The following is a 12,823-nucleotide window of genomic DNA, read 5'->3' as shown; positions in this document are numbered from 1 at the left end:
TGCCTCAGCCTACCAAAGTACTGGGATTATAGTCATGAGTCACAGTACTCAGCCAAGAAAAGGATTTCTTCAGGTAGGGTTGTCCTTTGCACGGCGAGCGGGTGGGGCACAAATTGTATTATCTAAGTTTTCTCACCCCCGTAAAGGCAATATAACCCCATTAAGAATGCATGTTTTAGGCCGGGCGCGGTGGCTCAAGCCTGTAATCCCAGCACTTTGGGAGGCCGAGACGGGCGGATCACGAGGTCAGGAGATCGAGACCATCCTGGCTAACACAGTGAAACCCCGTCTCTACTAAAAAATACAAAAAAATAGCCGGGTGAGGTGGCGGGCGCCTGTAGTCCCAGCTACTCGGGAGGCTGAGGCAGGAGAATGGCGCAAACCCGGGAGGCGGAGCTTGCAGTGAGCTGAGATCCGGCCACAGCACTCCAGCCTGGGCGACAGCGCGAGACTCCCTCTCAAAAAAAAAAAAAAAAAAAAAACAAAAAAAAAAAGAATGCATGTTTTAGATTAACGAAGTTTATACTTTTCAGTATCCAAACATTTTAAACACTTTAATAGAAAACATTCAGTTTTTTTTAAAACTTAGGAACATTATGATAAACATTCATTTTTATATTGTTTTATTACATGATTCTAGAGCTTGGTGTTTATTATTCTCTCCTTTTACTAGTCAGTTCTTTCTTATCACCTCTTCTCATTTTGCTGCTTCTAAATGAGTAATGAGTTTGAGAATTTTTTCTTAGTAAGAGTCAGTAGGTTCTAAGCAAAAGCTCTAGAGTCTCATTTAGAGAATGAGAACTTTTTTTTTTTTTTTAATCTTTCTTTTGGCTTGAGGCTGTATTTTAACTCCAGATAAGTGAGATATTATCTATTCCTACATTTTTTTCTCATAGATCTTCTTTGAGAAACCAGTGATACTGAAGGACAAGGGGTCTACACTCTTGCTAGTTAGGGTTTCAGGAAGTAGAATTGGGTCAGGAAGAGAAAGATCACTTTCAGGCTGATAAGTTGCAATCACCCAGAGTGGTAGAGTATAGATTGGGGAGTTAAATTACCTAGTGCTGCATAACATAATAGATACAGACAGAAGTGGATGGTGGCTTAAGAATAAGTATGTGAGTTCTTTTCTCAGTGATCTTTGTGCCAGTAGAGCACTGGATTAGCCAGGAGCATTCTTCATTAATTTGACATATTTAAAAAAGAAAGCTGATGAGCTGGACGTACAACATGCTTTTGTACTGTGGGAAAGGCACGCCAGCGAGACCAGACTTGTTGGCTTGTTACAAAGTGTCCCAAACAAGCTCTTTTACTGTTTATCTGAAAGAGAGTGAGTACCATTCTGTTTGTATAGAAGAAATCTCTTGTTTCTGAACCTATTTAACTGATTTCAGAATAATTTATGTATCTTTAGAAAAATAGAATTATTTTTTACTTTACCTAAAGTTTTCTTTAGTACCCTTTTCTAAGTAGCTGTAGGACTGGAGTAACCCTAGACCTTCATGTCTTTTGGAACTTAATGCAGTGAAAATGAGATTAAGCCTTTCTGCGTCCCCCCTTTTTGAAGAGACAGGGACTGTTGCTGCTTAGGTTGGTCTTGAACTCCTGAGCTCAAGCAGTCCTCCCAGTTTGGCCTCCTGAGTAGCTGGGACTACAGACGCGCACACTGTCATGCCTGGCTTTCAAGAATGAGGCTTTCTATAATAAACAGCCTTTCTCCTTGTTTTACCTGAGAATGAATATTTTCTATTGGTTTTTATGGGTGTGCCCCCTCCCTCCCCTTTTAAATTACTTAGGAGCTTGCAAGTTTTTGAAGAAACAGGAATCTCTCATAGTGAATTTCTCCATCGTCAACATACAGAAGAAGGTGGTGGTCCCCTTGGAGGTCCTCTGAAGTTCTCTAACCCTTGCATCCTTTGGCTTCATGCTGACCAGGCAGGTAACAGCCTTTTGATGCCCTAGAGTCCATCTGTGATGGAACTTAGAGTAATAAGTTACTGTATAGAAAATGCTTAGAACCATGGGTGGCTCGTAATAAACCCTAAACAAGTATTAGCTATTAATTTTATTATCATTATCATTATTTGTTGACTTAGGCACAATGCCATTCCCCCTAGATATCTGTTTGGAAAGGGAGAAAGGATAGCCCTGGCACTAGGAGAAGACATCATGGGTAGAGTGGGATGGGATGGACAGAATGGGAAAGAGACTGCCATCCAGGGAAGGTCCAAAGGAGAAAAAGAAGGAAGTCTCTTGTGGAAGGTTGGCTGGAGGCTAGAATGTTCTAGAAGCAGTACGCCTTATAATTAGCTTGCTAGCCTGATGGTATTTTGTTGCTAAAGTATAATTATGCCCTGTGATAGTAGTAACTTATTCATCCAGCAAACGTTCAGTAAGCATTCAGTGTAGTGCTGGGTATTATGTGTGGTACTTCATTTTCAGAGTTGAAGAGGCAGTGCCTTTTCTTAAGGAATTCCCAGTCTAGTGAGACAACAGACAAGGAGATAGATACTATCTGTGTGTCTATTATTTATTTGACAAATGCTGGGCTAGATATATTTTCAGGGTGCTGTAGGGTCACAGAGAAGGGATGATGAACATTATCTGGGGGGAGTCAGAGACCAGTTTGCAAAGGTAGCCTATGATAGACCTGAAAAGATGACATCATTATGTGGAGAAACAGTAGAGTGTAGCACTGAAGAGCACAGGCTCTTGAGGCAGACTGTCTAATAGCAAATTCCTGATCTACTGGCTTCTAGTTATGTGAATTGTAAGACAAATTAGTTTACCTTTCTGTGTCCCAGTTCTCCTGTAAAATAGAGATAATAGTAATAGTACATATCTCATAGCTTCATTAAGGATTAGATGAATTAATACATGTAAAGTGCTCAGAATGTGTCTGACACATGACAGGTCCTCAATAAATGCAAACTTTCTAGGAAGGTTACTGTTGCTGTAGGCCAATAAATCACAATGGTAGAGATGGAGAAGAATATAATTAAAATGGTGACAATCTATTGTTAAATTAACTGCCATAAATTGATTTAAAAAGGGAATTTTTCAATAATGAAATTTTGTAAATAAAATCTTCTACTCTACAATTCAGCATAAAATAATGGTGTCTGATTCATACTAAAGCTGTTTGTCACATCTGAACAATTACGACCTCTCTGCTCCTTTGCTTGGCTCAGTAGTTTAGAATGTATCTAGGATGTCTTTGGATGAAAGTTCCATATTCTTATCGGAGGTGTTATCTAGGGGTTCTTAAACAAAGTAACACTGAGTTACAGTATAATGACATATTAAATTAAAAATAAGAAAGGTAAACCGGGGGATCCTCAGCCACCTCTAAAACACATTGGGATATACATTCCATGTGAGAATAAAATATTTGTCCTTCACAATTGCTGTAGTTGTATGCTTTCTTTTTTTTTTTTTTTTTTTTGAGACGGAGTCTGGCTCTGTTGCCCAGGCTGGAGTGCAGTGGCTGGATCTCAGCTCACTGCAAGCCCCGCCTCCCGGGTTCACACCATTCTCCTGCCGCAGCCTCCCGAGTAGCTGGGAGTACAGGCGCCCGCCACCTCGCCCGGCTAATTTTTTTTGTATTTTAGTAGAGACGGGGTTTCACCCCGTTAGCCAGGATGGTCTCGATCTCCTGAACTCGTGATCCACCCGTCTCGGCCTCCCAAAGTGCTGGGATTACAGGCTTGAGCCACTGCGCCCGGCCTGTGTGCTTTCTCTATATGATGAGGAGGCATGTGCTTCATTCTGGCTGTTTTTATTTGGAGCTGCAAAGTCTTAAATGTGAGTAAATAAAGTATGAATTATTACAATAATCTTTGGAATCTGAATTCTTTCTTCTATTTGGATAAATTCTCTTTTTTTTGTGACCACCTGTTCACTCATGATGTAAGTATATAGTAGGTACGTACAACTTGCTTGCTGATTGATGGGCTGATTTGTTTCAAGTTCTAGATAAGCGCTTGGATAAGAGGGTGGATGACATGCTTGCTGCTGGGCTCTTGGAGGAACTAAGAGATTTTCACAGACGCTATAATCAGAAGAATGTTTCAGAAAATAGGTGAGGATTTGGCTGTTATTCTGACCTACTGTCCATCTTTTGCCTACAGTCAAAAGACCATAATGCTAATACTAGCTTTGGGTCTACCTGTTTATCAGCCTTCATTACAGATGCAGTTTTTTAATCTTTCAGACAGTCCCAGGAGTTAACTTTTTAAGAAAGTAACCTGGTGGGTAGGGGAGGGGAAAATTTCAGAGAATCAGTAACTGCTCAGGATCTCAATTTCCTTATCTGACAGATGAAATGGTTCAACTAGGTCCATCTCCAAAGCGCCTGCTAGCTTTTAGGAGCAATGGCTCATCTGCTGATGCCCTCCTATTCCCAGCCAGGACTATCAACATGGTATCTTCCAATCAATTGGCTTCAAGGAATTTCACGAGTACCTGATCACTGAGGGAAAATGCACACTGGAGACTAGTGACCAGCTTCTAAAGAAAGGTGTGAATTCTTCCATCTGACCTAGTCTTGGACATCTTTGGGTGGCAGGGTACTCTGCTGGTATGGTCTGAGAAAGAGCCAAGGCTCAAAGCGTCCCAAGTAGCCTTCAGCTCAGAATTGAGATTTTTGTCCACCAAGTCTGACATTGTACTGCCATGACTGACTTTCTCCTGCTGGGCTGGGAGGGCCTACCTCTCTGCAGGGTAAGGAGTGCTTACCTAGATGCTGTTAAATCTACTGTATCTTTCAGGTATCGAGGCTCTGAAACAAGTAACTAAGAGATATGCCCGGAAGCAAAACCGATGGGTTAAAAACCGTTTTTTGAGCAGTAAGTCTCATGTTTTTCCTTATACTATGGGTCTGTTTTCAATAGAATATAGATGTCCTCAGCTCACCCAGAAAATGAATTTTAGATTCCAGGCCTGTTCTGAGATTCTGGATCTGACCTAGGGGAAGTTCTATAACATAAATGATTATCCAGGGATATTTTCTTGTGATGTCTCAGAAAAAAAAAAAAAAAATTATTTGCATTGAGGAGTCTGCCTTCTGCCTTGAACAGATGGATACTGGCTGCAAACAGCTAAGAACAACAGCAGCATCTTCTTAGAAGAGTTGGTGTTCAGGGCTGATTTTTAGCTTCAGTTTCGTACCTGAAGAGCAGTCAGATTTCTGTAGGGAAGATTTCCTAATTACAATGTTTTTTGGGGGCCAGATGAGTAGTATAAAAAGACACCTTCACCATTTCTCCCAGCATCTCCACATGGTGCTTCAGATTGCTTCAAATGAAACTTTAATTGAACAGCATTTTTAAAGGAAAAGAAAGGAAATTTTTATTCATTTGGCCCTGTACTGTGTCTTTGGCACTAAATTTGGTGCCATACATATATTATTGAGTCTTCAAGGTAGGTGTTATTCTTTTCTTTCTACAGATAAGAAAATGAAGGCCTAGTGAAGTTAAATAACTTGCCAAAAATCACCCAGCTAGTCGGCAGTAGATAACTGAACTCAGGCCTGACACAGAGTCCACACTCCTTTATACTGCTACTCTTACTTCCTTAGCTGTAACTTTAGCAAGACAGCATTAGTATTGGACTGTGGGTAAAAACTATGTGGTTATGAGCGAAAGGAGATTAATTTAAGCATAAGTGAAACTTCAGTTTTATCTTGTGGACACGTTTTAAATATGCTTCTGAATCATCCTGTGTTTACCTTTTGCTGGTAGACTTCTGCTCTCAATTACAGATAGGGCCAGCTGAAGCGTCTGCCCCACTCGGTGCCTCTGAAAATACATACCTTGATCCCTGCTGTTTACCACTAAACTGCTAACATTCTTTCTCCCAGCTCCCACTCTCTGCCTGAGCTCTCCAGTGGAGTTCTGGTGTGAAGAGGCTCGTTATGCTTTCTTCTACTTATCCTGTTTTCTCTGCATGTCCTGGTAGATAGAAGTCTTAGTGTCGTCTGAAGTTGAAGCTCAGTGCTGTACTACAAATTTCTAATGCAACTTCTCTTCTCCCCATGTCTGACAATAAGCCTGTAACAGAAGACTTTTTGGTAATAATTTAGAACTTCTTCCTGTAGTAAAACCACAATGGTTCCTCCATCTCTGTGGCAGGAGGAGTTGATGGCACAGTGTGTCATATGCCTGTTCCTCATTCGTGTGTATGCCGGCATCGTCCTGGTGCTGCGTGAAAGGCACAGCTGCCCTGTAAATCAGGGAGCTGTGCGTGATTGGCCAGGGCTGGTCTGCTGGGATATGGTTCTGGCAGGAAGCCAGGGGGACTTCCCCACCCCAGCTTGGCCTTGGACCCAAGCCAGAAATAGCAGCTGGGAGCCGAGAACTTGTTGAAAGGTGCTTAGACAGGGCACAGAAGCCCAACAAAGGGCTTAGAGGAGAAAGGAAAATGTAGAGTGGCCTGGAAACAGGTGCAGAGCTTAGCCAAGGCCAGGTGTGCTGTGGATGCTGCCTGCACCCTCCTAGTCTCACCTTTCCGTGTGGTGGCAGGTGCAGCCCAGTCCAGTCTATGAAGAATCTTATTTGTGGTTGGCACAATCAAAAGGCCAGCACCTGCCAGTCGTTGGCATCCCAAGGCCTTTGATGTTTTTGCCTATGGGTGATGCTCTTTGCCTTTAGGCAACTGAATTAACCTAGCTGTGGAAGGCAATTTAGTATGTACATAGGCAGGGAAGCTAACTGCAGAGACTAAACTCTTGCAACATGGTTGGCTCAGGTGGGTGAAATACCTGTAGCTGCACTCTTTGCTACTTTCAGTCTCATCTGCATTCAAAAGTATCTACCAGGGGGTGTTTCTTGAATACCCTCTAGATCAGGTTTTTAAAAGAAGTTGCTCAACTACATCAATTCCAAGGTTTCTTTCTGGTTCGCAGATTCTGTGGCTTATTGGCTGATATGATTCTGTTCCCAGCCCATGCTGTCAAAGCATTTCATGAGTCCCAGGCCGCTGAGGGAATATATGCAAACCTGAGACTAGTATCTGCTCCTAAAGAAAGCTGTGAATTCTCTTGCCACAGATCGCCATCATCGTAAGATGATACGGAACTTAGAATAGGCACTTACTTAAAGCTGTTAGTTTATTTCTTCTTATGATGTGCTGTCTTTGTGTTGTAGCTCACACAATGGTCCCTCGAGCTGTTAACTCTATTCTGGTTTCCTGGCTGATCTGGAAGATCCTGCACCCATGTATCTAGATTATGTAGCTAGTCTTATTGGCTGCAGAGCAGTTAAACCTTTAGGTCTTTCTTGGATTGTGGTTCATGTTTCAGTTAGAATGAATAGCATGGTCAGAATGTTTACTCCTTTGGCTCTGTGTATTTCCCTGGAGGATTTCAGAGTCCTGGGTGCAGAATAGATTGGGTTTGAGGCTGACCTCTCACAACCTTTCTTTGTCATCATTAGGACCTGGTCCCAGTGTCCCCCCTGTCTATGGCTTAGAGGTATCTGATGTCTCAAAGTGGGAAGAGTCTGTTCTTGAACCTGCTCTTGAAATCGTGCAAAGTTTCATCCAGGTAATTGTGAATCATGATACAGTCTATTGTCTGTTTTTCAGAGCACTTTTGTTAGCTGACACCTTTGTTGCTATACTGAAGAACCAGGCCTTCTTTTCCATAGAATAAAGCCAGAGGGCTGGCTGCTTTTCAGTACCTGGAGACTGCTTTTCTACTTTTACATTCAGAAAGGTTGTTGCTAAAATCTGGATACAACCCATCTGCTCTCTGGGGTGAGAAAAAGGAATCTTAGGAAAATCCCACTTCCCTTAATAGAGAATTATATCCAGATCTCTTTGAATTGAATATTCCCTTCCACCCTTGTTCTTTTAGGGCCACAAGCCTATAGCCACTCCAATAAAGATGCCATACAATGAAGCTGAGAACAAGAGAAGTTATCACATGTGTGACCTCTGTGATCGAATCATCATTGGGGATCGCGAGTGGGCAGGTAGAGTATGGGGAGGGCCATGAAGAAATCTATAAGGGTGGGTTCACACTGACTTCATGAAATTCAAGGTCTTTGGCAGATTGAACCTGGAGTCTATTTATTTGTAAAGGGACAGCTAGATTCCTCTAAGAGCCTGTGCTCAAATTCACTGGAGGCTTCCCCCAACTGGGGAGTTGTCTCTGTATTCTGAGATTCAGAGGAAAATCAAATGCTCTCCATCTTCAGCTGGAATTAATATTTTATACTAAGAGATCTGCAGGTAACTTTCTAGAGCTCCTTTGACTTTGTGGTCCTGCCTTGGAGGAGTTTCTTGGCCTTTCATGTTTATAATTCAGTGGGGGAGGGATCAGGAAGTAAGGGTGTAAGGGAAGCCAGGCAGCTCATCCAGGAGACTGGAAGAAGCAGAAGCATAGCTGGGAGCGGGCAGGAAGTACAGTTACTCCTCCTCAGTGTGGTTTTTAAAAGTGGTATCTCTTCAGTAACCTTTGAGGTAATTGTTGACATAGTGGTAGTTGCTAAAACTGTGATAAAAAGATGTTAAGGGAAACTGTGTGAAAGTCAGCCTGTCACACATGTATAAAGAAGGTTAGTTCCCCACCACCTCAGGGCCAGCCCCACCCTAAGGCTCTGTATCCCTGCATTAGAGCCTGGCTCTGTCTCTGCCACAGAGTTACATTGCACACACATTGTTGGATTTTCAGATTTCTGCAGTGATCCAGTCAAAGCCCAGGACTTCTCCCCAAGCCTTGAGTTTACTTGGTATTTAGAAACAGGTGTAAGGTTTGCTGCTTTCAGGCACAGTGGGGCTTGTCGTTTACTCAGCGGCTGGGATCCTTCTGTTCAGAGTACTGTTTTGCATGGGATTCTCAGAGAAGTAGATTTTTCTCCCCAAAGCAACCAATAGGATGATTAGGTCTATTAACTGGTAACTGGCAAAATGAACTCCGTTGTCAGAGACTGGGGATGGCTGTGATTGCCCAACCAGCAGAAGAAGCCTCGATTGTCGTTGGTTTATAATGATGAAAGGGGAAGAGAAAGAGAGTGTCTGATTGTTTTTTTCTAAAGGAAACTTAGTGGTTCGATTTGTTGAATGTCCTTCAGGGATAGCCTTAGAGAAGCAACATGTGTGAGCCTTTGTGAGCTTAGCTTGTGTAAGCCCTTCTGTAGTGCCATCTGTCAAGTCCTTGCTCCCATCTCCTGCTGCCATGGAGAGCCAGCCCAGAAGCCCATTTTTTGCCTTAGGCTCTAGCTGGAGAACAAAGCTGACTTATTTCCCCAAGTAAACTTTTCTCTTACTTCTAACCTCTATCTTACTTATTCTTGCTTCTAAACTCTTCAAAATGATGTTTTTAATATGTATAAAAGAGAATTTAAACTAGTTGTCTATCTCTTTCAGTGTTCCCAGATGAGATTTCCTTGAAAAAAGAACAGGATAGTGAAAATAAACCTGTATAAGTTAGTCATAAGGTGGGAACTGTCTTAGGGGTGACAGGTCCGCAGTTGATAGCAGGCAACAGTGGCCCTTTAGCTTGACTTCCTCTGTGAACCCTCGGAAGAAATTGTCAGTGATAAATGCACCTTCCTGTATCCCTGGAGCAGTGTGTGCCTAGAGAATAGGAATCTTGCCAGAGAGTGGTTCACATGACCTTTTTGACCCAGGCACAGGGATGCCAGACCAGGAAGGACAACAGGCAATGCCCTGCAATACAGAGGATTTGAATTTCTAACTTTTCAGCCTTACAAGTTAAAAATGTATCTGTAACAGGAAGCCCCATACTACAGAGACCTGATCTGGAAAGTGGGATCTCTTTTTGAAGCCACGGGTCTAAGTAGGAGAGTTTACCTGCTGTGTGACCTTGGACATTTTGTAAGACCTCTCTGAACTTCAGTTTCCCTTGTGTAAAATGAGCAGAATAGTACCATCTTACAAGACTGCCATGAGGATTGGTGATGTAAAGTACCTGGCAGGGAGCACTTGCTATGTGGTAGCTCACTCTCTTTTGCCAGCTCGCTGGCCATATAATTTATTCTTCCCTTAAAAATGCTAAGCAGCTATACCCGTACATGTTTTGATCTTGCTATTTATTGTTGAAGAAAAGCATTGTATAGTTAATTTTACTTGCTTCTAGATTAATTCTAGAGCATTCTAATGAGTTTTTTTGTTTGTTTGATTTGGTTTTGTCTTATCAGCACATATAAAATCCAAATCCCACTTGAAGCAACTGAAGAGAAGAAGGAGGTTGGATTCAGATGCTGCCAACACCATAGAAAGTCAGAGCATTTCCCCAGACCATGACAAAGAACCTAAAGAGAAGAGATCCTCAGGGCAGAATGAGCAAGAGTTGAAATGCAGCATTTAAGAGACATGTCCAGTGGCCTTTGGAAAGGTGGTGGGGATCCACTTCTGAAGGGAGGGGTATGTCTGTCTCCCAGTCTGGGCAGAGGAGTGCTATGCAGAATTTTGTGCATAGCAGAAAAGCTCCCACCATTTTCTTTCATTCAGTGGCGTGTTCTAAAGTCTCATGTTCTCTATAATAGAAACAGCAGGTCTTGTCAGCTCCTTGTATGGCTGATGTGTCTGGAAATGATGTCGTTCAAGAAAGCATTTTTTTTTCTTTGAATCTTAAAGGTTCTATTATTAAAAGAGGCACAGATTCCACATTTTTATACATGAGGATCTTTTTTTGTGGTGAATACCAGGACTGACTGCATCCCTTTAAAGAAGTTTTATGTCCTTGACTCTGGCTAAAATTATCTGATTTCCAGATGCTTTTGTAGATGACTGAAGTATTTGTGAGCCACATATTGGGAGTTCTAGATTTGAGTGAATGGCAGGAAAGGACCATCCCCACTGAGATGATTAAGTGAAGCAAACTAGTTCTCGGAATTCTACAGAGAAGGAGGGAATCAGACTGAGGAAGCTGTGACATGGGACTTGAAGACCAAAGACTTTGAAATTTGCAAGCTGCTCATATGTGAGTTATTATCACTGCTGTCTTTCTATTGAGTTACAAATCTATATTTTTATTGAAGTTTAAATAAAAAATTTACAAGAGCCTCTTTGATCCTTAAAAAGACATACAAGTCCATGTCTAGTTTATACACAGTATGCTCTGTTATCAATATGATATAGCTTTTTCTCAAATTTGACATTCTTCGTAGATCATGCTGTCCATTTATGTAGCAGGTATTTATTTAGCACATTATAGTCCTTGAAGACATCTAGAGAGGGTCTTTTATTGGAGATCCATTACTTCCAGTTGAAGCCCTCTTTCTGGAGTGACCTGCGCTGCCAGCAATATTAAATAGTTATTATTTATATATAACATCACATATAGCATTTTTAGTGTATAATTCAGCAGCATTGACTACACTCACAATGTTGTGCAATCGTTACCACTATCTACTTCCAAAACTTTTTTGTCACTCCAAACAAACTTTGTGCCCTTTAAGCATTAACTCCCCATTCAAATACATTGTGTTTGTGCAGAATCTACTATATGAGAGGCCCTGAATTAGGCTAAAGGGAATGCAGAGATGAGATGTGTTCTTGCCTTCAGGGAGCTTATAAATAATTGCATGTGAACACAAACACCAGTCCAGGCAAGAGAGTATCAAAGGCCACAAGAGCTGTGTGGAATTTCAGTTTAGAAGGAAGGGAAGCGATCATGGAAGGAGGAGCATTTCTGCTGGACCTTGAAAAGCAATTGTTGGTAAATGTTTTGTTTCCTATGCATGTAAGACTTCACAGAGAAGAAGGCAGAGTAAAAAAACTATCTAACTTGATTGACCTTTTTTTAAACAGTGCTGAATTCCAGAACCTCACCCACCTTTAACTCATTTGAATCTCAAAAATAAATTTATTCTCTGGGCAAAGAAGTTTATTAACTACTTTAGGAGCTAACAAGGTGAGAAGCCACATCTTCCCAGTGGGAGTGGAGATGAGTACTTACTGTGAGCCAAGCAGTGCTAAGTTCTTTTTATACGTTATCTTCTCACATTCCCTGGGAGGGAAATGCTGTTTTCTTTGCTGTTAACTGGGGGGAAACTAAGGCTCAGCAGTGGAGTACAGCTAGCAAGTGGTAGAGCTGGAATTGAGGTGAGGCTGGTAGACAACCTTTTAAGCACTGTGTTAAGCTGGCAGTTTGTAGGGAAGAACCTTTAGTTTCTCTGAAATATTCTTCCTTCAAGTTGCTAAATATGTTTTAAAGCCTAAAAAAGTTTCAGTAGACAAGCAGGAAAAACTAGTTTTAATCATTGTACGTTAAAAAGCCTTTAATTCTTCCATCTGAAATACTTGGAGCAGTAACTTCCCATTGAACTCATTGTTATCTCTATGGCAATTGGAAATCAGGAATTTTTTACAAAAAAAAAATCAAAGTGTCTAATATTTATGAAGCACTTACTGAGTGTAAGGCACTGTGGTCGAGCCCACTGTTCATATTCTTAGAAATTGTAAATTCAACCGAATGAAATTCCTTTATCAGCAGCAAAGAGCCTGGGAAAGGCAGAACACTCACTAGAAATCTGCCTGGCGCTCTGGGCTGAGGCACTGCCCTGAGTAGATTTCCCTTTTGTGCCTGCTCCCCAATGAATGACTTTGCTGTCAAGTGTAGGGAAGGAAAATAGTTTGTCTTGTGATGGTCATAAATGTAGAGATGAAAGAATCCTTTATCTCTTGTATGGATGGGGAAACTGAGGCCTAAAATATGGATGTTCCAGTCACAGAGCACGGCAAAGCCAGGACAAACCTTAGATCACCGTTCTTACTCTATTACTAAATCTCATACCAAATCTCATTTGAGAGCTGAAAAGTACCATAGAGCTTTGGGCTATTTGCTCAGCCTGGA

General features: G+C 41.7%; 3 protein-coding genes across 5 annotated transcripts in view; 2 read left to right on the top strand and 1 right to left on the bottom strand.

The window, feature by feature from the left end:
- The window catches only part of TRIT1 (tRNA isopentenyltransferase 1), a 49,860-nt gene extending 38,812 nt beyond the window's left edge, over positions 1 to 11,048 (top strand). The window contains exons 5-11 of one of the 3 annotated variants that reach the window (XM_050799346.1): positions 1,797 to 1,939; positions 3,970 to 4,081; positions 4,407 to 4,519; positions 4,770 to 4,847; positions 7,434 to 7,543; positions 7,856 to 7,973; positions 10,164 to 11,048. In XM_050799346.1, coding sequence (XP_050655303.1) covers positions 1,797 to 1,939; positions 3,970 to 4,081; positions 4,407 to 4,519; positions 4,770 to 4,847; positions 7,434 to 7,543; positions 7,856 to 7,973; positions 10,164 to 10,333 — 844 coding nt within the window. In that variant the 3' untranslated portion in view covers positions 10,334 to 11,048. Of the gene's footprint in view, positions 1 to 1,796; positions 1,940 to 3,969; positions 4,082 to 4,406; positions 4,520 to 4,769; positions 4,848 to 7,433; positions 7,544 to 7,584; positions 7,756 to 7,855; positions 7,974 to 10,163 lie in introns of those variants that run through there. The other 2 variants (XM_050799356.1, XM_050799365.1) reach the window with 2 other exon arrangements.
- NT5C1A (5'-nucleotidase, cytosolic IA) overlaps positions 1 to 12,823 on the top strand; it is a 569,993-nt gene that overhangs the window by 381,273 nt on the left and 175,897 nt on the right. The gene's annotated exons all lie outside the window — the stretch shown is intronic.
- The window catches only part of CAP1 (cyclase associated actin cytoskeleton regulatory protein 1), a 381,786-nt gene that overhangs the window by 224,882 nt on the left and 144,081 nt on the right, over positions 1 to 12,823 (bottom strand). The window lies entirely within an intron of this gene.

This window comes from Macaca thibetana, chromosome 1 (genome assembly GCF_024542745.1).
Source record: "Macaca thibetana thibetana isolate TM-01 chromosome 1, ASM2454274v1, whole genome shotgun sequence".
Lineage (NCBI taxonomy): Eukaryota > Metazoa > Chordata > Mammalia > Primates > Cercopithecidae > Macaca > Macaca thibetana.
Note: the sequence above shows the minus strand (reverse complement) of the source record. Positions and strands in the feature narration are given on the sequence as shown.